At 38.2% G+C, this 26579-nt stretch overlaps 1 protein-coding gene across 1 annotated transcript in view; it reads right to left on the reverse strand.

Annotated features, from left to right (window-relative positions):
• Positions 1–24044, reverse strand: part of stk25a (serine/threonine kinase 25a) — a 26086-nt gene extending 2042 nt beyond the window's left edge. The window contains exons 1-8 of the mRNA XM_065241636.2: positions 23696–24044; positions 2699–2929; positions 2519–2575; positions 2281–2389; positions 2024–2181; positions 1653–1838; positions 463–608; positions 271–379 (exon numbers count right to left, since the gene is read on the reverse strand). Of these exons, the coding sequence (XP_065097708.1) occupies positions 271–379; positions 463–608; positions 1653–1838; positions 2024–2181; positions 2281–2389; positions 2519–2575; positions 2699–2929; positions 23696–23716 (1017 nt within the window). The 5' untranslated portion in view covers positions 23717–24044. The remainder of the gene's footprint in view (positions 1–270; positions 380–462; positions 609–1652; positions 1839–2023; positions 2182–2280; positions 2390–2518; positions 2576–2698; positions 2930–23695) is intronic.
• Positions 24045–26579: the final 2535 nt, after the last annotated feature.

Raw genomic sequence — 26579 nt, forward strand, 5'->3', positions numbered from 1 at the left:
TGATAAAAAGTACAGTGTGAGTGCGTGCACCTGGGGGAGAAGGGAGGGGTGACAATCGCGCTGGGGCATGGTTTGGTTTGGATAATGTGAGTGCGCCCTTAGTGTGATGATTGATCACCTTTCCAAACCAAGTTGTTTTAACTCAGCTAAAATGAGTCTTAACTGTCTCTTACATCAATTCTGTGGCTTTGGAAATGCACTTTTCATGGTTTATGTGCTATTTTGGTGTCACTTTTGGAGCATCAAGACTGCTTTGGAATACACATTTACCTTATTATCTGAATGATTGTGACCTCTCTGTAACTTGTTTATGGAACTGGGACGCACAGTGGGAAAGGTCCACATAGGACACTGTTGTCTGTCATCGCCCTCTCCATCCCTAAGGGAAAAAACACAAAGTACTTACACACAGACTTTACATGGAACGCTGATTGCTTAAACAGGAATGTGAAGTGCACGTACATGTCGGAGTCGTCAGAACTTGATTCGTCCCCGTGGCCCTCTGACTTCCAGCGGCGATAGCGATCGATCAGTTCTGCCAGGTATGAAGTTTTCTTAGTGTAGCGGGTAATAAATTTGTGTTTTAGTAGCTCTTTGGCTGTTGGTCTCTGTTTGATGCAAACAGTGTGTCAATGCACGAAAATGAAAAGCACTCTGTCAATCAAGTTTTTATAAAGGTCTTTATACTAAAAGCTAACAATATGAGGTTATGACTAGTGATAGACCAATATATCGGCCGGCCGATATATCGGGCAGATATTTGCGAGTTTTATGTGTATCGGCATTGGCCGATATGTGGCTGCTGTGTTCGCCGATTTTTTCCGGCATTATTTACAGGCAGAGTGCTGGAAGCCACAAGCGATTGCAGGTCATGTGACTAAAAATAACCAACCTTTCCATGACAACATCGAAAGCTCGGCCTAACAGCTGATCATAGCTACACAAAGCGAGTTTTTATTTCTCATCTCTCTATATATTTGTAGTAGTAAACTGATAGAAATCAATATCCTTTGCTGATAGTTCCTCGTCATTGTGGAGAGTGCAGTTCATGGTTCCATAGCACCCTCACCTGTTTTTACTATTTGTTGTATATAGGTTTTTTTTTAAGTTCAATAAATGTAACTTTTTTTAATTGAGACTTGTAACATTTGGCATCATCGTGTCATTTTTATGATGTAAATTGAGTGAGCAAAAGCAGTGTTGGCTCCAAATATCGGCTCAAAAATCGTTAACGGCTTCAGCACTAAAAAATCCATATCTTTCGATCCCTAGTTATGACTTTCTTGATAAGTGCATAACTGATTAAGTTTGAATGAAATTGTAGTATTGTAAGTGGTATTGGGTACTTTCAACCAAATTTAAGGCTTATTAACTTAACCAAACATGCTTTAATTATCATCAATTTCTCTAAAAGAACCAGTTATATTTCTATTTATTTTTCGTAACCATCCTTTTCTAACCGCATAAATCTTATATTTCCATTTGTGTTACTTCATGGTTTTGATGACTTCACTTTTTCCTAAATGTGGCAGATAATAACGATTGAGTCCTAAATGTGACTGGCTCTGACACATCTTCTGAGAATATTACTTAAACTGAACAAGATAAATAAAAGGTTACTTTAAACCTCTAACGTGTGCAAAGGTACTAACAAATCTTGGGTCTTTATTGAGACAAGCTTCAACAAAATCCTTAAAGGCCTTGCTGTAGGAGCCCTCCAGGGTGGGAGGATTGTTTTTAGGAATGAGGAACAGGACTCTCATTGGGTGAAGTTCAGAGTTTGGAGGTTCTCCTTTGGCAAGTTCAATAGCTGTGATACCCAAAGACCAGATGTCAGCCTGAGACAAAGGAAAGAAAAAGGGGGGAAAATGGGGTCAGCACTTATACCATCTGTCTGTCTCTGAATATTTTATTGAGCTTATTTTCATCACTTTTCCTCACTTCGGCCCTCGCTGGCTAGCAGATGTTTACGTAGAAACTTGAACAAAACACCTGTTAAGTAAATAACGAGAAGTATTTCTACCTTGAAATCGTAGGAAGACTGCTTGATAACCTCTGGTGCCATCCAAAATGGTGTTCCCACAAATGTGTTCCTCTTAATCTGCGTGTCTGTCAACTGGCCGGCCACACCGAAGTCTGCCAGCTTCACTTCTCCGTGTTCAGATAGTAAAACATTGGCGGCTGTAAGCCAGGTTGTATGAGGTTATTGATATAGGGACACTAAAATCTTTAGTAATGAACAAAACTCACATAAAGTTCAAGAAAGTTTTAAATGCTGACCTTTGATATCTCTGTGAATCTTCCTCTCTGAATGGAGGTAGTCGAGTCCTTTCAGTATCTCTCTGAGGATAGTGGCAATATAAGCCTCCTCTAGAGGCCCTGGCTTCAGCTGTTCACAAACATAATAGAGTCATGTCAGAAATTGTACCTGGGTCTTCTACAAAGCAGAAAATTGTAAATGTAACAATGAAAAACAGACTGCAAAACAACACATTTCCATCTTAATTGACCAACTTACCAAATCCAGAGCTGAACCACCTCCCAAATATTCCATGATGATCCATAATTTAGTTCCCTGAGAACCACAAACAAACCAGAAAATAACATGTCCATGATCAATTGACACTTTTATGAATTCTCTTGAAATGGGGAAAAAACGGTTAAAGCTTTTAAGTAAACTTTAAAAATCTCCACAGACCGTCAGGAAAGAGCCGTAGTATTTTGTAACATAAGAACTGTCACACTGGCTGAGCACAGTGATCTCCTGTTGGATATCCTCAATCTCATCCTCAGCCTCCTCCAAGTCAATAATCTTAATGGCCACCACCTCCTTTGTGCCGTTGTTTATGCCCTTGTAGACCTCTCCGAAAGACCCTTTACCAATTCGTTCCAATTTAGTGAAGTATTCCTCAGGGTTTAGACGGGACTTCTAAAAGAACACATACCAAAAATAATTAGAAATTATAAATATCTAATCCCAGAAGTGAATTCCTAAAATAAGTGGTGGACTTTTATGAGTAAATTTCTAAAATAACCAGTGGACTTTTATGTTTTGGCTCCTTTAACCAGGCATCAAGTACAGAATGTTCTACCACACATTCGCTCCTTTTCTGCTGCTTCAGAGTTGATGAGAATCCCTAGAGAACAGCTGGAAATTCTGCAATGTTTTGATCTTTTTTTTTTTTTGGCTCTGCTTTTGTTCTGCTGACTGTCTGCAATAGGAAAACATTTAGAGCAGGAGTGGGGAACCCTGGGTCCTGGAGGGTCACTGTCCTGCAGAGTTTAATTCCAACCCTAATCAAACACACCTGCATTTTATTTCCAAGTGATCCTGAAGACTTTAATTAGATTTTTCATGTGTGTTTAATTAGGGTTGGAAGTAAACTCTGCAGGACAATGGCCTTCCAGGACCAGGGTTCCCCACCCCTGATTTAGAGTTTCAGCTGCCTTGTTCGATATGTGCAGCACTTTTATACAGCAAAGTAACAACCACTTTTGACTTAAAGTTCAGGAGAGAAGACCTCCCTTAACAGGCATCAGATTTTATTCTAATTTCAGCAGTCATTAGTATTTTATTGCACATTCTTCAAAAGACAATCAAACATTAACATCACTGATGTTTCCTACTCTTCGTGGTAACTAAAGTTTACGGACCTCATAAAATCAGATGTTACAGATCTACCTCAGTTCTGTCACTATTTGTATGGTTTTAAATAGCTTCCAGACTTGAAGAGCACCTATGATCTGATTCACGATTTAACATTTCCTTTGGTGTGTAAGTGTGTATTAGTAAGTTAAGGATACGCAAAAGGTACAAATCCAAATGACTAAACCATGATTCAAACGCAAATTTTGAGCAGTGCAGATTGTTTCTACGATCACAAATGCAGACATGGTTTTAATGTTTTAGTAATCCTTACCTTACCAATCTGTTATGTCCTGGCAAAGTTGATCAATCAGCTTGGTCATTTCCATTTTCTGGATCAGATTCGGCTTGTATTGATAAGGTGGTAAAGACGATATTAACTCCTGTCAGTATTGCATTGTGAGCTAATCTTACAAACATGGTAAGGAGCGTAACATTTCCGGCTGACGTTAGAGGTATTCATGCCAATCACAAAGTACTGGTAAGCTTGCCAATCGGGGACACAGCACTTTTCAGATTGATGAGCTTTGTAACAAATCAGAGCGTTTGTGTAAGAAAGTATGATGAGCCAGTGTTTGTTTGTTTTTGGTTCAACCTTCTGATTAGTTTAATATTACAAGCAGATAATATCAGACCTAATTTTTCCTCTTTTCAGTTTCCTGTTCTTTTTTTTAAACACTGTATTTTTATGGTTTGTGTCACTTTAAATGCTTTTTTTAAATGGTTTCTTTCTCATATCAGGCATCACACTGATTATCGACTACTGGTGGCAGAAGATATTTCTTGATTTGTTTAATATTTTTTCAAGTCTGTATTATATTATTTTGCTATTTTTCTGTCTGTTATATAATTTATACAATTATGTAAAAGTTATAAAATGTCTATATCATTGTTTTTTTCTCTTTTTAATTCAAATCACTTTTGGTTTTTCATCTTTCTATATCACGCTGTTGTGTTAAAATGTTTTCTGTAAAGTCCTTTATTAATGATGCACACTGTAAAGCCGCTAACATAATAAAATAAATTTGATTGAACTTGACAAAACATTAGTAATAGAGACAGATTTGTAATATTTTATTCGAATATTCCTCCCTCTATTTTTGTTATACTTTACAGACACTTACTGCACATGTCTTTATGCTGCGTTCCAGGCAACCTGTAACTTCAAACCACAACTTCAAAACCACGACTCACGACTCTGAACTGGGAGTACATCGATCTAGTACGAGTTCACGGGTGGGAGTCACGGGTTTGACTGCCGTCAAAGAGTATAGAAGTACAAGAGGGGAAACTCTCCTTCGTTTTTGGCATCAGTCACTAGGTGGCGCTTCAGTAGCGCGGCCGCCATTTTGGAATGAAAATTCTCACAGCCAATTCATTCTCAATTCATTCTCAGCGAATCTCACAGCCAAATCAGAAGCGCAATAGTAAGTTTCTTGAATTAAAATTTTGTTCACTTGCTACACCTACACGAAACGCTGTATTGTCTTGTATGTATGTGTTGATTTGTTGTTGTTATCAGTTGTGGAGTCCAATCATTAAATAGATACATTTGAGGTATTTTTTTCTTGCTTTATTATGTAATTCTATTTTATGCTACTTACACATTTACTATTATTATTAGTTACCAACTCCGTATGAAATATATATTTGTACTATTAATCCCCTGGATCCCGCTACAAACATTATAATCTTATAGAACATGATGCATTGTTCTGTCTGTTATCCTACAGTATAATTGCCACTTTTGGACAGTGGCTGTGTTTTTTTTTTTTTTACTTAATCCATTTCGAGCAATTCAGATGTATAGGGAATGTTAATGTACGTCACCGCAGTGTTGCATTATGGGACGTGGGCACCATGTTTAGAGGCACCACTGACCGCTATGCCATTTAATTGTGGGTGTGTTAAGCTAAAACTAGGTAAACTTGAAGATGAACCGAAAAAATTGAAGAGTTTGAAAGAAAAAGAGAAGGGACCCTATCGGGAGAAACTAAGTGCTACTGCCAAAAAACTTTATTTGGACAAATAAACAACAGATCCATATGATTTAGCAGCCCATGGCTGGATTACGTATCCAGACCACTGATCTATATAAATGACTGGATTGCGCATAGAACGCTTGACGTAACTGCGTGAGGTGACGCCAGCACAGAGTTCGAGCCGCCATCTTGGTTTACCCAACCGGCAGAGGGCGTCATTGACTTCCATTCAAAATCATGATCAAAATTTACCCGCTTTACAGCGTATCAGTTACACAAGGTTAATTTTTAGGATATGTGTACGTTAATTATTTGATAATTCTGGTGTTATTTGCAATGTTTATCTTTTAATCGGGCAGGATAATGGATTTATAAAAAAACGTTAAGGTGAGTGTGTCTGTTGCATTTGTTAATGACACAGGTATAAATAAAGTTTTGTTTGACATTCAGCTACACTGTGACGGTCAGCGTTATTTCTCTAAATAAGTTTAGGTAACTTGTAAGTTTAGATAACATTATTACAAAACTAGCAAATTTTTGCTTGCACATACGGTACAAAGTATGATTATTTATTTAGATTTCAGAATGAGCACGTTTATTGTCATTAATACTAAATATGCTGCGGTCTGTCTGCTGATCTGATACTGTAATAAAGAAAAACTGATTAAAACGCAAAATGTACACGTCAGTAAGTAACTATTTACATGCTTTGGACGTTTGTGTTGTAATAATGTACAGGGTAACTTCACATATAAAAACGAAGACGAGTAAAGTGATCTTTTATCATTAAAATCTGATAACGTCCATTGATTTAATAGAACGTTTGGGTATACCAACATGGCGGCGCGGTGGCTTCACAAGTGTGACGTCATGCGCAATCCAGTCATTTATATAGATCAGTGATCCAGACGCACTGCCTCCGCTCACATATCAGTTATTATTACCTTGTTTTTGGATTGAGTGCATGCAGGAGTTTAAGAGCTATAAATCCCTTCAAGCTCATAGTAAAATGACATTCTTCTTTCGGAGTTTTATGACGGTTGGCAAACCAGCTAAAAGAAATATGCCATTTACTTAATACCTACGTATCTTAATGATTCTATAAAAAAAAATATCCGTTGTATTCTGTGCAATGAATCAACACATGTTCATGAGATGGCACTTCTGTTCTTAGCATTTTGTTTGTTTTAATAACTTGGCCAAATATTTAGCTAACGTTATGTTATTTTAAAGAGTCACAAGCAGTGGGTTTGAGCAGTTGCATTTAATCAAAAATATTTGTTATAATCGTCAAAATTGTCTAAAGATTTATTTTTATAACTCATATGTGGTTAGGTTGTTTAGAAATGAATAAATAACGTTACATAATTTACATTTACAAGTTAGTTTGACAGTGTTAGCATAAAAACAAGACAATTTAAGTGGTTCTGCTTTTATTAATCACAAATTACTGTATGACTGAAAATGCAGCGAACACACTCTCGCTGATGCAGGGATTTTTTTTTTTGAAAAGTAAAAGTTTTTCTCCTGATTGCGGCAGGCAAACCACGCGATCCGGCGTATTTTCGTCAGCTCCTCCACCGGCTTCCCCCGAATAAAAGCTGAAAAAAACGTATTCCGTTGTTCAGTTTCCTCCCTGAACGATCGTGTGACCTGCTGTGGCAGTTCTTGATCGAGCAGTACTGAACAAACATATCAAAGTTTATTAAAATCTCGACAGAAAATACAAAAACAACCTCCAACACACTAACTCAAATACAGCGGGATAGGACGCGATCCTGCAAATATGGCGGATAAAGGGCGATTTATAGTCGTGCGTAGGTCCTACGCCGTAGGCTATCCGTAGCCTGTGCGTAGCTCTGCGTAGCCTGACGCGCACCTCACAAAATGTTTAACAGCGCGTCAGATCTACGCGGACCGCAAGCGCTGTGATTGGTCCACCAGAACCCCTCCCGTCAGGTAAAAAAAACTGCGTCATAGGTATTTCCGTTTGTGACTGTGAAAACAAAGATGAGCCAAGTTGAGGAGTGATTTATCTCAAACTGCATCAAAAGTCGCTGTTTATTTACTACCATCATTGCTGGTCTTCTCAAATTATACACAACAAGTTGCTGTTTCTTCTTCGTTTGTGGGTTAACTTGCTTAGCTTCTTCTTCTGTGACAACTTCTGCTGCTACTGTGGTTACACGCGTGATTACTGCCAACCAGCGGTTTCGCGTGTGTTTGCACGGCGACGCGGACGGCGACCCACAAGTATAAATGAAAACCGATGCGGAACCTACGCCAGGGCTTATGCTGGTCCCAGGCTAAAATTCATATTTGAGCTACAATAATTTAAAAATACCTTTTACTGACATACCTCAACATTTATGACTGCCATTGTTTTGTCACAAGATGTGCACCAGTCTTGTTTTTTTGTAAGGTTTGTTTGTAAAAACTAAAATGTCCTAATATAATTAAGGCCTAGTCCTGTAAACCAGTGGTTCTCCAAAGGGGGTACGCATACCCCTAGGGGTACTGCAGGGGTACTGCAGGGGGTACGTGAGAGAGTGGAAACTGACATTTAGGAATAAATAAATAAAATCTGTAAATCATGATGATAGTATTTTCATGTGACATAGGACTACACAAAAATGCATTTAAAAAATCATAAATTTAAAGCACATTGTACAAAATGCATGTGCGAGTTCAACCTGTTAATCTTACCTGCCGCATGCGCTAAGGTTTCAGTTCAGCAGCCTCAGCAACGGAGATACACTGAGTCTTTCATACTTAAAGTTTACTTTCTTTTGTGGTGTTGCTGTGCGTATAATATATATCTATATATATATATATATCTATATATATAATCTGTTTAAATATATCTTTATGGCATATTTGTTCAAATGTATGTTTAATTGCATGCTTGCAAATCTGATAATAGCGCATCGCGGTGCTTCGACTGACGCGAACTCATTTGTAACCTGACACCGTTAACCAGCTGCAGTTGCAGAGGCCAGCAGACTAATCTTCAATACTGCCATATTCAACTTGTAGCTTGCAGTTTATACTTTGCTATATTGTTACTGCTTACTGCTGTAAGTTTAACCCGTTTGCTAATTAATATATGTTCAGTACTAAGATCATTAACAGTATTTATTGAGACCTGAATCCAGAATCAGGAGCAGGGTCTGCGCAAAATAATTTAAGTTAGGAGAGGTGGCTTCTTAAAAGAGGATGCTAAAAAGAAAAAAACAAACCAGAGCCTCAAAAATACCACAAGTTTCGTGATGAATACTAATAAGCAATAAACCTGCTCTGGGGCATCAGATATAATAACTATCTCACCCTCATTTCACTGTATTTTAAAGCTAAATGTTGTTGTCTGTTTAAGGGGTACTTGGCTTGAAAAAATCATAAAAAGGGGTACTTCAGCCAAAAAAGTTTGAGAACCACTGCTGTAAACCCTGTCCGAGAAACTGCTCCAATGTGTTGAGCTGGCACAAATTTACATAACTCTGCTGAGAAACAACCATCTTTGTCAGCTTTACAAAGGGTTGATATTGCATGCATTACACAGTCGCCAAGCACTTTACCAGTACATACACAAACAGCTTCCAGATAAACACTTGGGATCAGCTCCTGATGACTCTGATAAAGCTGTGTAATTTATTGCAGGGTGGTCTTGCTGAAAAGTTAGCTGTTTCTTAGTCCATAGTTATTTTTATAAACCTTTACAATGTGACCTGATGTTACCTGTTGTAAAGTTACATTAAACCTTCATATGTGATCAGATGTCATGCAGTGACATTAAACCTTTACAATGTGATAAGATGTTACCTGCCATGCAGTTATATTAAACCTTTACAATGATCAGATGTTGTGCAGTTATATTAAACCTTTACAATGTGATCAGATGTTGTGCAGTTATAGTAAACATTTACAATGATCAGATGTTGTGCAGTTATATTAAACGTTTACAATGCTGCTCCTTCTGACAGGACGAGGTAATTAAATATGTCCAATAGGTTACTTGCCGCGGCTGCTTCATATCACCGCGGTCAAGCCAGCCGCTGTTCGAAAATACATGGTCAAGCCAGCCGCATTTCAAATTAAGCGTGTGCGCCTATTACTATACATACGGTAATTTCAAGAAAAGCAGAAAGAATGCGCTTTTCAGAGCGCTTGGTTTCCTCTCGCTCGCTTTCTCTCTCTCTCTCTCTCTCTCTCTCTCTCTCTCTCTCTCTCTCTCTCTCTCTCCTCTCTCTCTCTCTCTCTCTCTCTCTCTCTCTCTCTCTCTCTCTCTCTCTCTGTCTCTTTCTTTCTTTCTTTCTCTCTCTCTCTGTCTGTCTCTCTTTCTCTTTCTTTCTTTCATTCTTTCTTTCTCTGTTTTTTTCTCTTTCTTTCTCTCTTTCTGTCGTTCTCTCTCTGTCAATTTTCAATTTAAAGAACTTTATTGGCATGATTGTGTCACTTACTATATTGCCAAAGCATTATACATAAAACAAGAAACATACAGTAACACAATATTAACAAACATTAAGGTGCAATTAAGCTAAGGTGCTGGGTGATGGATGAAGTACTTCTGCAAAATAAAATAAAATAGAATCAGAGGATATTTGCAATATAAAGTAGACTTTGAAATATAAACATATGAAGTATACAAATGTACATTTATGGAGGCACATGAGAGGTAAAATAAAAGTACTGTACAAGATCAGGGCTGTGGATTATTTCTGATGGTGTGTAACTGATAAATGAATTTAGCAGCAGCTGATGGGTGTCTGTCTTCCCCCAGTAACATCTTCATTTGATCTGAATCTGAAGAGCTATGAAACTCTGCTATGAGCTTTGAGATTTTGTCTCTCTCTGTCCCTTTCTCTCTGTCTCTCTCTCTCTCGTTCTCTCTCTATCTCTCTTTCTTTCTTTCTGTCTCTCTCTCTTTCTCTCTTTCTTTTTTCTCTTACTTTCTTTTTCTTTCTTTTTTCTCTCCTTTTCTCTTTCTTTTTCTCTTTCTTTCTCTCTTTTTGTCTTTCTCTCTTACTCTCTCTCTCTTTCTCTTCCTTTCTTTCTTTCTCTTTTTTTCTCTCTTTCTGTCTTACAGTATAAACACTTAATTTAAATAAAGTATAAAAAAAACTATGATCTGTTTTTGAAGGGGACGTCCCATACAGTATGCATAGCTCATATTTAACCATTTCACTGCATCATTTTCGAAATATATACCATCACTCCACTTCAGAGGACTATAAACACTTCATTTCAAAAGAGTAGAAAAAAATGATGATCTGTTTTTGAAGGGGACGTCCCATACAGTATGCATACCTCATATTTAACCATTTCACTGCACCATTTTGGACATATATACCATCACTCCACTTCAAAGGCCTATAAACACTTCATTTCAAAAGAGTAGAAAAAAGGATGATCTGTTTTTTAAGGGGACGTCCCATACAGTATGCATACCTCATATTTAACCATTTCACTGCACTGTTTTGGACATATATACAATCACTCCACTTCAAAGGCCTATAAACACTTCATTTCAAAAGAGTAGAAAAAAATGATGATCTGTTTTTTAAGGGGACGTCCCATACAGTATGCATACCTCATATTTAACCATTTCACTGCACCATTTTCGAAATATATACCATCACTCCACTTCAGAGGCCTATAAACACTTCATTTCAAAAGAGTAGAAAAAAGGATGATCTGTTTTTTAAGGGGACCTCCCATACAGTATGCATACCTCATATTTAACCATTTCACTGCACTGTTTTGGACATATATACAATCACTCCACTTCAAAGGCCTATAAACACTTCATTTCAAAAGAGTAGAAAAAAATGATGATCTGTTTTTGAAGGGGACGTCCCATACAGTATGCATACCTCATATTTAACCATTTCACTGCACCATTTTGGACATATATACCATCACTCCACTTCAAAGGCCTATAAACACTTCATTTCAAAAGAGTAGAAAAAATTGATGATCTGTTTTTAAGGGGACATCCCATACAGTATGCATACCTCATATTTAACCATTTCACTGCACCATTTTCGAAATATGTACCATCACTCCACTTCAGAGGCCTATAAACACTTCATTTCAAAAGAGTAGAAAAAAGGATGATCTGTTTTTAAGGGGACGTCCCATACAGTATGCATACCTAATATTTAACCATTTCACTGCACCATTTTGGACATATATACCATCATTCCACTTCAAAAGCCTATAAACACTTCATTTCAAAAGAGTAGAAAAAAATGATGATCTGTTTTTGAAGGGGACATCCCATACAGTATGCATACCTTATATTTAACCATTTCACTGCACCATTTTCGAAATATATACCATCACTCCACTTCAAAGGCCTATAAACACTTCATTTCAAAAGAGTAGAAAAAAATGATGATCTGTTTTTTAAGGGGACGTCCCATACAGTATGCATACCTCATATTTAACCATTTCACTGCACCATTTTGGACATATATACCATCACTCCACTTCAAAGGCCTATAAACACTTCATTTCAAAAGAGTAGAAAAAAATGATGATCTGTTTTTTAAGGGGACATCCCATACAGTATGCATACCTTATATTTAACCATTTCACTGCACCATTTTCGAAATATATACCATCACTCCACTTCAGAGGCCTATAAACACTTCATTTCAAAAGAGTAGAAAAAAAGGATGATCTGTTTTTTAAGGGGACGTCCCATACAGTATGCATACCTCATATTTAACCATTTCACTGCACCATTTTCGAAATATATACCATCACTCCACTTCAAAGGCCTATAAACACTTCATTTCAAAAGAGTAGAAAAAAAGGATGATCTGTTTTTTAAGGGGACGTCCCATACAGTATGCATACCTCATATTTAACCATTTCACTGCACCATTTTGGACATACTGTATATACCATCACTCCACTTCAAAGGCCTATAAACACTTCATTTCAAAAGAGTAGAAACAAATGATGATCTGTTTTTTAAGGGGAGGTCCCATACAGTATGCATACCTCATATTTAACCATTTCACTGCACCATTTTGGACATATATACCATCACTCCACTTCAAAGGCCTATAAACACTTCATTTCAAAAGAGTAGAAAAAAATGATGATCTGTTTTTTAAGGGGACGTCCCATACAGTATGCATACCTCATATTTAACCATTTCACTGCACCATTTTGGACATATATGCCATCACTCCACTTCAAAGGCCTATAAGCACTTCATTTCAAAAGAGTAGAAAAAAAATGATGATCTGTTTTTTAAGGGGACGTCCCATACAGTATGCATACCTCATATTTAACCATTTCACTGCACCATTTTCGAAATATATACCATCACTCCACTTCAGAGGCCTATAAACACTTCATTTCAAAAGAGTAGAAAAAAAGGATAATCTGTTTTTTAAGGGAACGTCCCATACAGTATGCATACCTAATATTTAACCATTTCACTACACCATTTTGGACATACTGTATATACCATCACTCCACTTCAAAGGCCTATAAACACTTCATTTCAAAAGAGTAGAAACAAATGATGATCTGTTTTTTAAGGGGAGGTCCCATACAGTATGCATACCTCATATTTAACCATTTCACTGCACCATTTTGGACATATATACCATCACTCCACTTCAAAGGCCTATAAACACTTCATTTCAAAAGAGTAGAAAAAAATGATGATCTGTTTTTTTTTTTTTTTTTTTTTTTTTTAAATACTTTTTATTAAGTTTTACAGGTACAATTACATTACATTAACAACAACACATCCTACCCTTCCCTTCCCCCGCTTACACACGACTTTAAGAAAAAAAAAAAAAAAAAAAAAAAAAAAAGGGAAAACAACCCTTCATAAGAAACATATACACACATTGAGAGTACAAGTCCAGAATACATATTGAAGTTATTTAAATGGTAACTGCTTTGTGAGAAGAGGAGCGTTAAGGCATAATATTCACATTAATGGGTAGATGCATAACATAGATAGTGAGCTTAATGGCAGTTAATAAGAAAGAAATAATAATAAAATAAAATAAAAATACTTGTGTACAAGTATGGAAAGATGGAGCATAAAGAAGGAAGTGTTAAGGTAAATAGTTACTACCTTAGAGGCTGGGGAGCCCTTCAAAATATCGTATAAAGGGGGACCATATGCTATGAAACTTGCGTGTTGAACCCCGAACAGCGTATTTGATCTTTTCCAATTGAATGTGTGACATTACTTCCTTTATCCAGTTACTATGTGTAGGAGGGTCTTTCCTTTTCCAATGGAACAATATTAGACGTCTCGCCAGAAGTGTGGTGAAGGCTATGACAGAGCAAATGTCATTGCTGACTGTAATACCCTCAGGTATAACTCCAAAAATGGCCATTAAAGGATCCGGATCAAACTGAATACTATATATATGATTATACGAATCAAAAATTCCCTTCCAGAATTCAATTAAAAGAGGACACAACCAGAACATGTGGGCAGATGTGGCCGGAGACTGCGAGCATCTGCTGCAGGCAGGGCTAACATCGGGGTAAATCTTGGCTAGTTTGGAGTTGGTAAAATGGAGCCTGTGCAGTACCTTAAATTGAATTAATCCATGCCTAGCACAAGATGAGGAGGAGTGCACCTGTTTTAAAGCATTTTCCCATTCTCCGTCTGCAATTTCTTTGCCCAACTCACTTTGCCAGGCATTACGAATATTGTCAATGTTCTGTGGATTTATAGATGTTATAATAGAGTATATGCTTGAAATGAGTCCCCTACCATGGGGACTCAGATCAAGCAGTGTTTCAATAGGAGATGAAGGTGGTATACTTGGAAAGGAGACAAAAAACTTTTTTACGAAACTCCTAATCTGCAGGAATCTAAAAAAGTGGGGTCTAGGTAATGCAAAATGACTTCTAAGATCTTCAAAAGAACGAAAAGTATTATCCAAATATAGATCTTTCAGATGCCTAATTCCCTTCTCTTCCCAGAGACAAAAAGCTGAGTCCATATAGGATGGAGGGAATAGACAGTTAGATACAATGGGCCCTAGAATAGAAGCTGATTGTAAACCAAAATGTCTTCTAAATTGGACCCAAATTTTTAGAGTGTGAGCCAGTACAGGATTAGGAGAGGATATATAATTTTTTACCAATAGGGGGAGTGAAGAGCATACTATTGAGCTAAGTTTAAAATTAGTACAAGATTGTTCCCCTCGCACCCACAAAGGGGTGTTCGGAGAATCTACATCAGATAGCCAATAAATGATTTTCTGAATGTTACTTGCCCAATAATTAAATAAGAAATTAGGTAGTGCCATCCCTCCTTGGGATTTTAATCTCTGTAAAAAAGTCTTCCTAATGCGCGGAGTTTTATTCTCCCACAGGAAGGATGTAATTAAGCTATCCAATTTAGTAAAAAAAGCTTTCCTAATAAAAATAGGGATATTTGAAAATAAATAAAGAAACCGAGGAAGGACAGACATTTTGATTAGGTTGGTACGACCTGCTAAAGACAAAGGAAGAGAAGACCATCTAACAAGATCTTTTTTACATTTATCCAAAAGTGGGCAAAAATTGGCCTTAAACAAATTATAAAATGATCTTGTTACTTGAACACCCAAGTATTTAAAGCCTTCATGTACTATTCTAAATGGAATAGAGGAGGAGTCTTTAGGGGAGATTGGAGTAATTGGGAAATATTCACTTTTACTCATGTTAAGCTTATAGCCAGAGAAATTGCCAAACTCTTTTAGGAGTGAAACAATTTCAGGTATTGAGGCAGTTGGGTTTGTTACATATAACAAGACATCGTCCGCATATAAAGAAATTTTATGCTCTATACCATAACGCATAATTCCTTTGAAATTAGAAGACTGACGGAGCGCAGCAGCTAGGGGTTCAATTGATATAGCGAATAACAAGGGAGAGAGAGGGCATCCTTGCCGGGTGCCCCGTTGTAAGGAGAAGAACCCTGAGTGTACATTGTTTGTGCACACTGAGGCAACTGGGGAGGTGTATAACAGTTTAACCCATGAGACAAGGTCTGGAGGGAAACCAAACTGTTTGAGTGTAGCAAAAAGGTATTTCCACTCCACTCTATCGAACGCCTTTTCGGCGTCAAGAGAGATCACTGCTTCATGGTTACCTGGGGGAGAGTTTGTGTAAATTACATTATATAAGCGTCGTAAATTATTAAAGGGGTTACGCCCTCGGATAAATCCTGTTTGATCATTTGAGATTATAATAGGAAGAATGGATTCTATCCGTAGCGCGAGGATTTTCGATAGAATTTTGAAATCTGCATTCAAAAGCGAAATTGGTCTGTATGATTCGCATAAAGTGGGATCTTTGCCTTCTTTAGGGATAAGGGAAATTGAAGCTTGCATAAGCGTTAAGGGAAGAGTACCTTTATTAAAAGATTCGTTGTAAACTGCCATAAGAAGTGGGCCCAGTAAAGCTGCAAACTTCTTAAAAAATTCTATCGGGAAGCCATCGGGCCCCGGAGCTTTATTACTCTGCATTGCCGCAATAGCTTCTGTGATTTCGGCTGCATCTATGGGTCTGCCCAATTCAGAGTGAGCTTCTGAATTAATAGTGGGTAAGCTTATTTTATTAAAGAAGGACTCTAAAGTTGCAGAATCATTAGGGTACTCTGAAGTATATAGGTTGGAGTAGAAATGGACAAAGCTATCATTAATATCCTTTAGAGTATATGCCATGGACCCAGAGGGGGTCTTAATACAGGTAATTGTTTTTGAATTAATTGATTGGCGAGATTGAAAAGCTAATAATTTACTGGCTTTGTCCCCAAATTCGTAAAATGAATGGCGAGTTTTTAATAACCTCTTTTCTTCTTCTTTAGTAGACAACAAATTATATTTTGATTGTAGGTTTAATCTTTCTTTATACAAGGGGGGGCTAGGAGAGATGGCATATTGTTCATCAAGCCTGTTTAAGGCTTCTGAGATATCCTTAAGCTTTAAGAGTTCTTGTTTCTTGGTATAGGAAGAGAAGGATATAATTTTGCCCCGCAAGTATGCTTTTAATGCTTCCCACAATGTACTCCTAGATATATCGGGTTTGTCATTTAACTCCAGGTAAATATGAATCTCATTGGTTAAGTAAGTGATGAATCCTTCATCTGCCAGAAGTAGCGAATTTAATCTCCACGGTTTAAAAGATGAATGTTGAGTTGGTAATTTCAGCACAAAAGAGGAGGGGGCGTGGTCAGAGATGACAATGCTATGGTACATGCTAGATGAAATAAAGGGCATAAGACTCTTTTCAACTAAAAAAAATCAATGCGGCTATAAGAGTGATGAACAGGAGAAAAAAAGGAAAATGTTTTGGTAGAAGGAAAAAGAAATCTCCAGGGGTCTAATAATCCAAATTGATCACAGAGATTTTTAATATTTGTGGCTGCCTTGGAAGGCTGTATAGCTTTAGAGGAGGATCTATCCAGTGACGTGTTTAAAACACAATTGAAGTCTCCACCTATTATTAATGCGTAATCGTCAGCTGGTGGAATAGATGTAAAGACCTTGGTGAAAAAATTACTGTCATCAAAGTTTGGGGCATAAATGTTAACCAAAATTACTCGTTTGTCCAGCAAGCGGCCTGTAACAATAACAAAACGACCAGCGGAGTCACTGATAACCTTTTCACTAGTGAAGGAGATGCCCTTTCTAATGAGGATAGCCGTACCTCTACCTTTTGCGTTAAAACTCGAGTGAAATACCTGACCTCCCCAGCTCCGTCTTAGTTTAATTACATCTGAGTTAAGGATATGGGTTTCCTGTAAAAAAGCTATGTCTGCGCCGAGTTGCCGTAAGTGAGAGAAAATCTTGTTTCTTTTAATGACATTGTTCATGCCTTTTACGTTCCAGGTTACAAAATTAATATCAACATTTTTGAACTTGGACATATTTTCAATGTGTTGTTCTAAGTAGTAAAGAAAATAGTATGTAATCTGTTATAGCAAACCATGTGTGTACATTGACTCCGGACAATATTAAAAAAAAGAAAAAAATAGAAAGAAAAAAGGCCGTGCAATTATCCCCACCTCCCCCCCACCCTCGTCGCAAACGACATATTAACACCCTCAAACAGCAAACATTCGCTGGTATACTAAGAACCATAACTCACCAGCTCTAGTTTCTGCTCCCTATGAACTAAATTGTCACCAAAAACACACATTTTAAGTGTGACACTAGGGGTGTGGATCAGTTCAAACTAAAATGAGTTCCTCAATTTCCATCGCATAACGTAAAGCGTGTCTTGAAAGGTTACTCGAGCCGAACAGACAGGCACAGACTCAGACGCGATGATCGCTCCTATTTACTTGCGGATGAGGGGACAATTCCCTTCACAAATTCCAAAGCCCGTTGTGGACAGTCAAAGAAATGTCTTGTTCCGTCATGATTGATCCGTAGCCGTGCTGGGAAAAGCAAGCCGAATTCAATTCCGGCTCCTCTGAGTTGAGCTTTGACCTGGTTAAAAGCTGCTCTCCGCTTTGCGACTTCAGCGCTGACATCGGGATAGAAGTGTATACGCGATCCTTTGTACAACACCTGTCCCCTTCCTCGTGCCAAACGAAGAATAAGTTCCCTCGTCTGATAATGATGTAATCGCACGATGAACGGTCTGGGAGCTTGATTAGCTTTCGGCGGTGGGGCTAGGGAGCGATGAGCTCTGTCAACCTCCGGTTTCTTGGCAAAACTCTGGTCCCCAAATACTTCGAGTAACATTTCTTCAATAAATGCAGAGGGATGCGTACCTTCGGATCCCTCGGGAATACCAATCACACGGACGTTATTTCTTCTAGATCGATTCTCCAGATCGTCGATTTTGGCCCTCAGCTTTTCATTATCTTTCGACAGCGTTGAACACATAGATTCCAGGGCAGTAACACGACCATCCACGTCGGTAAGAGAGTCTTCCACATCTTTTAGCTTTGTTTCTTGTTCTAGTAGTGAAGTTTTCACCGCAGAAATAGATGATTTGAGTTCTGCTAAAATCTCAACTCTGAGCGCAGCTACCTCGGATCGAATACCGCCTAGGAGATCCCTAATATCACCTCTGCAGACGGCAGTCTCGTCCACACTCTGTGTATCACCTGCATCCTCAGTATTTTCATTTGTTTTTTTAGTATTGTGTCTAGGCATGTTTTTCTGTTAAGGCTTGCGAGTGGTATTTTCAAACTGTGTCACTCAATAAGTGCTAAATAAGCCGTTAATTGGTAAGAAATGTGCGGAGCAGAAACTTTACGACTTCTCACGCCGCCATCTTCCCGGAAGTCCCCCGATGATCTGTTTTTTAAGGGGACGTCCCATACAGTATGCATACCTCATATTTAACCATTTCACTGCACCATTTTGGACATATATGCCATCACTCCACTTCAAAGGCCTATAAACACTTCATTTCCAAAGAGTAGAAAAAAAGGATGATCTGTTTTTGAAGGGGACGTCCCATACAGTATGCACACCTCATATTTAACCATTTCACTGCACCATTTTGGACATACTGTATATACCATCACTCCACTTCAAAGGCCTATAAACACTTCATTTCAAAAGAGTAGAAAAAAAGGATGATCTGTTTGTGAAGGGGACATCCCATACAGTATGCATACCTTATATTTAACCATTTCACTGCACCATTTTGGACATTCTGTATATACCATCACTCCACTTCAAAGGCCTATAAACACTTCATTTCAAAAGAGTAGAAAAAAAGGATGATCTGTTTTTGAAGGGGACGTCCCATACAGTATGCACACCTCATATTTAATCATTTTACTGCACCATTGGTATGCATACTGTAAGGGACGTCCCCTTAAAAAACAGATCATCCTTTTTTTCTACTCTTTTGAAATGAAGTGTTTATAGGCTTTTGAAGTGGAATGATGGTATATATGTCCAAAATGGTGCAGTGAAATGGTTAAATATTAGGTATGCATACTGTATGGGACGTCCCCTTAAAAAACAGATCATCCTTTTTTTCTACTCTTTTGAAATGAAGTGTTTATAGGCCTCTGAAGTGGAGTGATGGTATATATTTCGAAAATGGTGCAGTGAAATGGTTAAATATGAGGTATGCATACTGTATGGGACGTCCCCTTAAAAAACAGATCATCATTTTTTTTCTACTCTTTTGAAATGAAGTGCTTATAGGCCTTTGAAGTGGAGTGATGGCATATATGTCCAAAATGGTGCAGTGAAATGGTTAAATATGAGGTATGCATACTGTATGGGACGTCCCCTTAAAAAACAGATCATCATTTTTTTCTACTCTTTTGAAATGAAGTGTTTATAGGCCTTTGAAGTGGAGTGATGGTATATATGTCCAAAATGGTGCAGTGAAATGGTTAAATATGAGGTATGCATACTGTATGGGACGTCCCCTTAAAAAACAGATCATCCTTTTTTCTACTCTTTTGAAATGAAGTGTTTATAGGCCTCTGAAGTGGAGTGATGGTACATATTTCGAAAATGGTGCAGTGAAATGGTTAAATATGAGGTATGCATACTGTATGGGACGTCCCCTTAAAAAACAGATCATCATTTTTTTCTACTCTTTTGAAATGAAGTGTTTATAGGCCTTTGAAGTGGAGTGATGGTATATATGTCCAAAATGGTGCAGTGAAATGGTTAAATATGAGGTATGCATACTGTATGGGACGTCCCCTTCAAAAACAGATCATCATTTTTTTCTACTCTTTTGAAATGAAGTGTTTATAGGCCTTTGAAGTGGAGTGATTGTATATATGTCCAAAACAGTGCAGTGAAATGGTTAAATATGAGGTATGCATACTGTATGGGAGGTCCCCTTAAAAAACAGATCATCCTTTTTTCTACTCTTTTGAAATGAAGTGTTTATAGGTCTCTGAAGTGGAGTGATGGTATATATTTCGAAAATGGTGCAGTGAAATGGTTAAATATGAGGTATGCATACTGTATGGGACGTCCCCTTAAAAAACAGATCATCATTTTTTTCTACTCTTTTGAAATGAAGTGTTTATAGGCCTTTGAAGTGGAGTGATTGTATATATGTCCAAAACAGTGCAGTGAAATGGTTAAATATGAGGTATGCATACTGTATGGGACGTCCCCTTAAAAAACAGATCATCCTTTTTTCTACTCTTTTGAAATGAAGTGTTTATAGGCCTTTGAAGTGGAGTGATTGTATATATGTCCAAAACGGTGCAGTGAAATGGTTAAATATGAGGTATGCATACTGTATGGGACGTCCCCTTCAAAAACAGATCATCCTTTTTTTCTACTCTTTTGAAATGAAGTGTTTATAGGCCTCTGAAGTGGAGTGATGGTACATATTTCGAAAATGGTGCAGTGAAATGGTTAAATATGAGGTATGCATACTGTATGGGATGTCCCCTTAAAAACAGATCATCATTTTTTTTCTACTCTTTTGAAATGAAGTGTTTATAGGCCTTTGAAGTGGAGTGATGGTATATATTTCGAAAATGGTGCAGTGAAATGGTTAAATATAAGGTATGCATACTGTATGGGATGTCCCCTTCAAAAACAGATCATCATTTTTTTCTACTCTTTTGAAATGAAGTGTTTATAGGCCTTTGAAGTGGAGTGATTGTATATATGTCCAAAATGGTGCAGTGAAATGGTTAAATATGAGGTATGCATACTGTATGGGACGTCCCCTTCAAAAACAGATCATCATTTTTTTCTACTCTTTTGAAATGAAGTGTTTATAGGCCTTTGAAGTGGAGTGATTGTATATATGTCCAAAACAGTGCAGTGAAATGGTTAAATATGAGGTATGCATACTGTATGGGAGGTCCCCTTAAAAAACAGATCATCCTTTTTTCTACTCTTTTGAAATGAAGTGTTTATAGGCCTCTGAAGTGGAGTGATGGTATATATTTAGAAAATGGTGCAGTGAAATGGTTAAATATGAGGTATGCATACTGTATGGGACGTCCCCTTAAAAAACAGATCATCATTTTTTTCTACTCTTTTGAAATGAAGTGTTTATAGGCCTTTGAAGTGGAGTGATTGTATATATGTCCAAAACAGTGCAGTGAAATGGTTAAATATGAGGTATGCATACTGTATGGGACGTCCCCTTAAAAAACAGATCATCCTTTTTTCTACTCTTTTGAAATGAAGTGTTTATAGGCCTTTGAAGTGGAGTGATGGTATATATGTCCAAAATGGTGCAGTGAAATGGTTAAATATGAGGTATGCATACTGTATGGGACGTCCCCTTCAAAAACAGATCATCATTTTTTTCTACTCTTTTGAAATGAAGTGTTTATAGTCCTCTGAAGTGGAGTGATGGTATATATTTCGAAAATGATGCAGTGAAATGGTTAAATATGAGCTATGCATACTGTATGGGACGTCCCCTTCAAAAACAGATCATAGTTTTTTTTATACTTTATTTAAATTAAGTGTTTATACTGTAAGACAGAAAGAGAGAAAAAAAGAGAAAGAAAGAAAGGAAGAGAAAGAGAGAGAGAGTAAGAGAGAAAGACAAAAAGAGAGAAAGAAAGAGAAAAAGAAAGAGAAAAGGAGAGAAAAAGAAAGAAAAAGAAAGTAAGAGAAAAAAGAAAGAGAGAAAGAGAGAGAGACAGAAAGAAAGAAAGAGAGATAGAGAGAGAACGAGAGAGAGAGAGACAGAGAGAAAGGGACAGAGAGAGACAGACTCATAGCAGAGTTTCATAGCTCTTCAGATTCAGATCAAATGAAGATGTTACTGGGGGAAGACAGACACCCATCAGCTGCTGCTAAATTCATTTATCAGTTACACACCATCAGAAATAATCCACAGCCCTGATCTTGTACAGTACTTTTATTTTACCTCTCATGTGCCTCCATAAATGTACATTTGTATACTTCATATGTTTATATTTCAAAGTCTACTTTATATTGCAAATATCCTCTGATTCTATTTTATTTTATTTTGCAGAAGTACTTCATCCATCACCCAGCACCTTAGCTTAATTGCACCTTAATGTTTGTTAATATTGTGTTATTGTATGTTTCTTGTTTTATGTATAATGCTTTGGCAATATAGTAAGTGACACAATCATGCCAATAAAGTTCTTTAAATTGAAAATTGACAGAGAGAGAACGACAGAAAGAGAGAAAGAAAGAGAAAAAAACAGAGAAAGAAAGAATGAAAGAAAGAAAGAGAAAGAGAGACAGACAGAGAGAGAGAGAAAGAAAGAGACAAAGAGAGAGAGAGAGGGAGAGAGAGAGAGAGAGAGAGAGAGAGAGAGAGAGAGAGAGAGAGAGAGAGAGAGAGAGAGAGAGAGAGAGAGAGAGAGAGAGAGAAAGCGAGCGAGAGAAAGCGAGCGAGAGGAAACCAAGCGCTCTGAAAAGCGCGTTCTTTCTGCTTTTCTTGAAATTACCGTATGTATAGTAATAGGCGCACACGCTTAATTTGAAATGCGGCTGGCTTGACCATGTATTTTCGAACAGCGGCTGGCTTGACCGCGGTTTCATATCGTCTAACCACGAGACGATTGATGGGACATTATAAGACTATCCGAGCGTCGTATGAAGTTTTAACCGTGCTCCTAATTTAAAACATTTACAGCAGTAGCGATATTTGTCGTTTCGCTAAAGTTGTAGTGAACTACAAACAATCTTCTAACCACCAAACTAACCACCGAATGCACTGTGCCATATAAGCAGCGGAAGAGCGAAGAATTAAAAAGGGCCGTGGCGGAATAAGGTGAATATGTGTGTATATGTGTATGTATATGGAGCCAAAATATTATGTGTGGATGAGTTTATGTCGGTATGTATCTATGTAAAATTGGCCTATATAAAAGTGGAAGACTTGTCTAAATATCTGAAAACAAGCTGTAAAAAGGGATTAATGATCACTGGTCTGATTTACAAAGTAGCTGATATTGCCACTACTTCTAGTTGACTCCCGATTCGCTTTCATTCCAAAATGGCGGATTCGTGGGGCTGCTGCTGGGCGCTGGTGATGCAATGGAACGTTCTATTGAGTTTCCTCTCTTGTACTTCTGACAAGCACTAATTGTTGTGTGTCAATATGAAAGCAATGCCATTTCTCTCTGCATTACCTGGTTTCGAAGGTGTGCCATGTCCAGCTGGATCTCCTCTCCGTTGGGGGTTCACAGATGTTCCCCTCTGTTCGCTCCCTCTCTCCTTTTTGGACTATGACCCTCCAACACCATGAACAGCTGTCTAAATCAATCCTACTTCTAAAGTGGATCGATCAGTCTGGTCCGCTGTCTTGTTTTTAAGATTTATAATCTATATTGTCGTCCATCCATAAGCGTCTTTCGTGTAAATGTTTACGGTCTGTGTTCTCAGCAGACTCCATCTGTCAGTTCCCCTAAGATACCAGAATAGCGCTGTGCGCTAGTGATGTTACGTTTGAAGCGAGGCTTCGGAGCTTGTGTCGAGCAAAAGTGGGCGTGTCAGATGAAGCTTTGATTCGAAGCTTGTGTTGTTAACGTTGAAATCACGTGACCAATGACAAACGAATGCTGGGTCCCAATTCGCCTACTTATACTACGACCTAAAAGTATGTACTGTTTTTGTGAGGAAAATGTACGTACTTTTGAGCATAGATATGTATAAAGGCTAGATGGCTTACCGCTGAGTCCCTAATGGCATCACCTGGCGGCCATCTTAGGACAGGACGCTCGCTCACTCGTAGCATTGAGTTTAATGGTGAAGGTACTTTTAAATGACCATAACTTGCTCAATTTTCTACCGATTTTCAAACGGTTTGGTTTTTTACAAACGTTATTAACGTGGCTATAATACTGGATGCTTTGACATGTTTCATGATTTTTTTATATATTTTTAGTATAGGTATGCAGTGTCATAGTTACATCTTTGACGTTTATAATAAACCAAACCGTTTGAAAATCGGTAAAAAATTAAGCAAGTTATGGTCATTTAAAAGTACCTGCATCATTAAAACTCAATGCTAGGAGTGAGCGAGCGCCCTGTCCTAAGATGGCCGCCAAAATGCAGACGTTCCACTCAATTGGCCAGCAGGGCGGGCGAGCCATCTAGCCTTTATACATATCTATGCTTTTGAGTGTGTAGCAAAAGAGTATGCACGTTCTGGGACGTACTTCGATGACGTCATGCAAAGTGAACGACAACGTGGTTGCCTAGTTACGCACACCAAACGCAGGTCGTTTGTGAGGCGGCTGGTTATGATGTTCATGTGCAACAATGTGTGTAATGAAAGCTACTTATTTTAAAGTCAAAATAGTTAAAGTTTATAGTATTACTATTGTTTAACGTATTTTATGCTTATTTTATACTTATGTTTGCAAATCAGAAATACCGCGATGAAAATGAACCATGCTTTTACTATAGTAAAAGTTTAGTAACCATATTTCTTAATAAAGTTAACATTTGTACAGCCTCAGTATTACTACAAATAAGTCAGTGTGGTTAAACTATGATTATTGTAGTAAAAGGTGTTTTTTTCATAAGGGTTTATAGTAAGGTATAAATCTAAGACAGAAACATAAAAAGAAATACATAAAAAAGACACATGCATGACACAGTACTACAGCCATGGTACTTTATTTTCACAACATCAACCGAATATTACGAGACAATGAAAGATAACTTTAATTAGGGTTAAACATTTAAATTCTTACACTTAAAAGCTGAGGGCGCATCTCCGCTGCTGCGTCTGGCTGCCATATTTACATCACCACAAAGCTCCTCCCTCCCGCACGCAATGGGTTGTGGGCAATATTAGCCGTTAGAGTGTGGATCGATCTGCACTTCGAAATCTAACCGGAAATAGTAGACCATCCGGGTATCTTTGGGATACTCATTTCAACATACTACGTTTTGGGACGTACTAATTCTAGTTTCGAATACTATTTGGGACGGATAGTATGCGAATTGGGACTCAGCAGAAGCTTCACTTTCTGCTCAGTCACGTGCGCGCTTCGCTTTGCGTGTCAGAAGGTTCGAACTCTAGAGGTTTTTTATGAGTTATTTGCCTTATTCACATTTTGGTCCCACATACTATATATATTATTGTATTTACTTATACTTGTGTGCGCGTGTGTTATTATGTGCGTGTGAACATTATTCTGTACAATACCCCTGCTGAAAAAACCAGCTTAAACCAGCCTAAGCTGGTTGGCTGGTTTTAGCTGGTTTAAGATGGAAATAGCTGGTTTTAGCTGGTCTCCCAGCCTGGTCAAGGTGGTCTCCCAGGCTGGCCAGGCTGGTCAAGCTGGTCTCCCAGGCTGGCCAGGATGGTCAAGCTGGTCTCCCAGGCTGGTCAAGCAGGTCTCCCAGCCTGGCCAGGCTGGTATTATGGCTGGTCAAGCTGGTCTCCCAGCCTGGTCAAGGTGGTCCCCCAGGCTGGCCAGGCTGGTCAAGCAGGTCTCCCAGCCTGGCCAGGCTGGTATTATGGCTGGTCAAGCTGGTCTCCCAGCCTGGTCAAGGTGGTTCCCCAGGCTGGCCAGGCTGGTCAAGCTGGTCTCCCAGCCTGGCCAGGCTGGTATTATGGCTGTTCAAGCTGGTCTCCCAGGCTGGCCAGGCTGGTCAAGCTGGTCTCCCATCTGGGCAGGCTGGTCAAGCTGGTCTCCCAGCCTGGCTGGTCAAGCTGGTCTCCTAGCCTGGCCAGCTTAAACCAGCTAAGACAAGCCAGCCGGACCACCAAGCAGGCATGACCAATCTTCAACGTTGAAATTTGGTTGAAATAACCTCAGTTGTTTTTTCAACATTGAGACAATGTTGAAACAACGGTGAATGGTAAACGATTGCAAAAGGTTAATACAATGCTTAAAAATCAACTTTGAAATTTGGTTAAAATGATGCCAGTACGATGAATGGTAAACGATTGTATTATGACATTTTAATTTGTGAATCCTTTAGATAAAAATTTAAAAACTCATTTAATGAAAATACTTATATTTTATGTATACTATTTGATTGATTTTAACACTGGTG

This window comes from Paramisgurnus dabryanus, chromosome 7, assembly GCF_030506205.2.
Source record: "Paramisgurnus dabryanus chromosome 7, PD_genome_1.1, whole genome shotgun sequence".
Taxonomy (NCBI): domain Eukaryota; kingdom Metazoa; phylum Chordata; class Actinopteri; order Cypriniformes; family Cobitidae; genus Paramisgurnus; species Paramisgurnus dabryanus.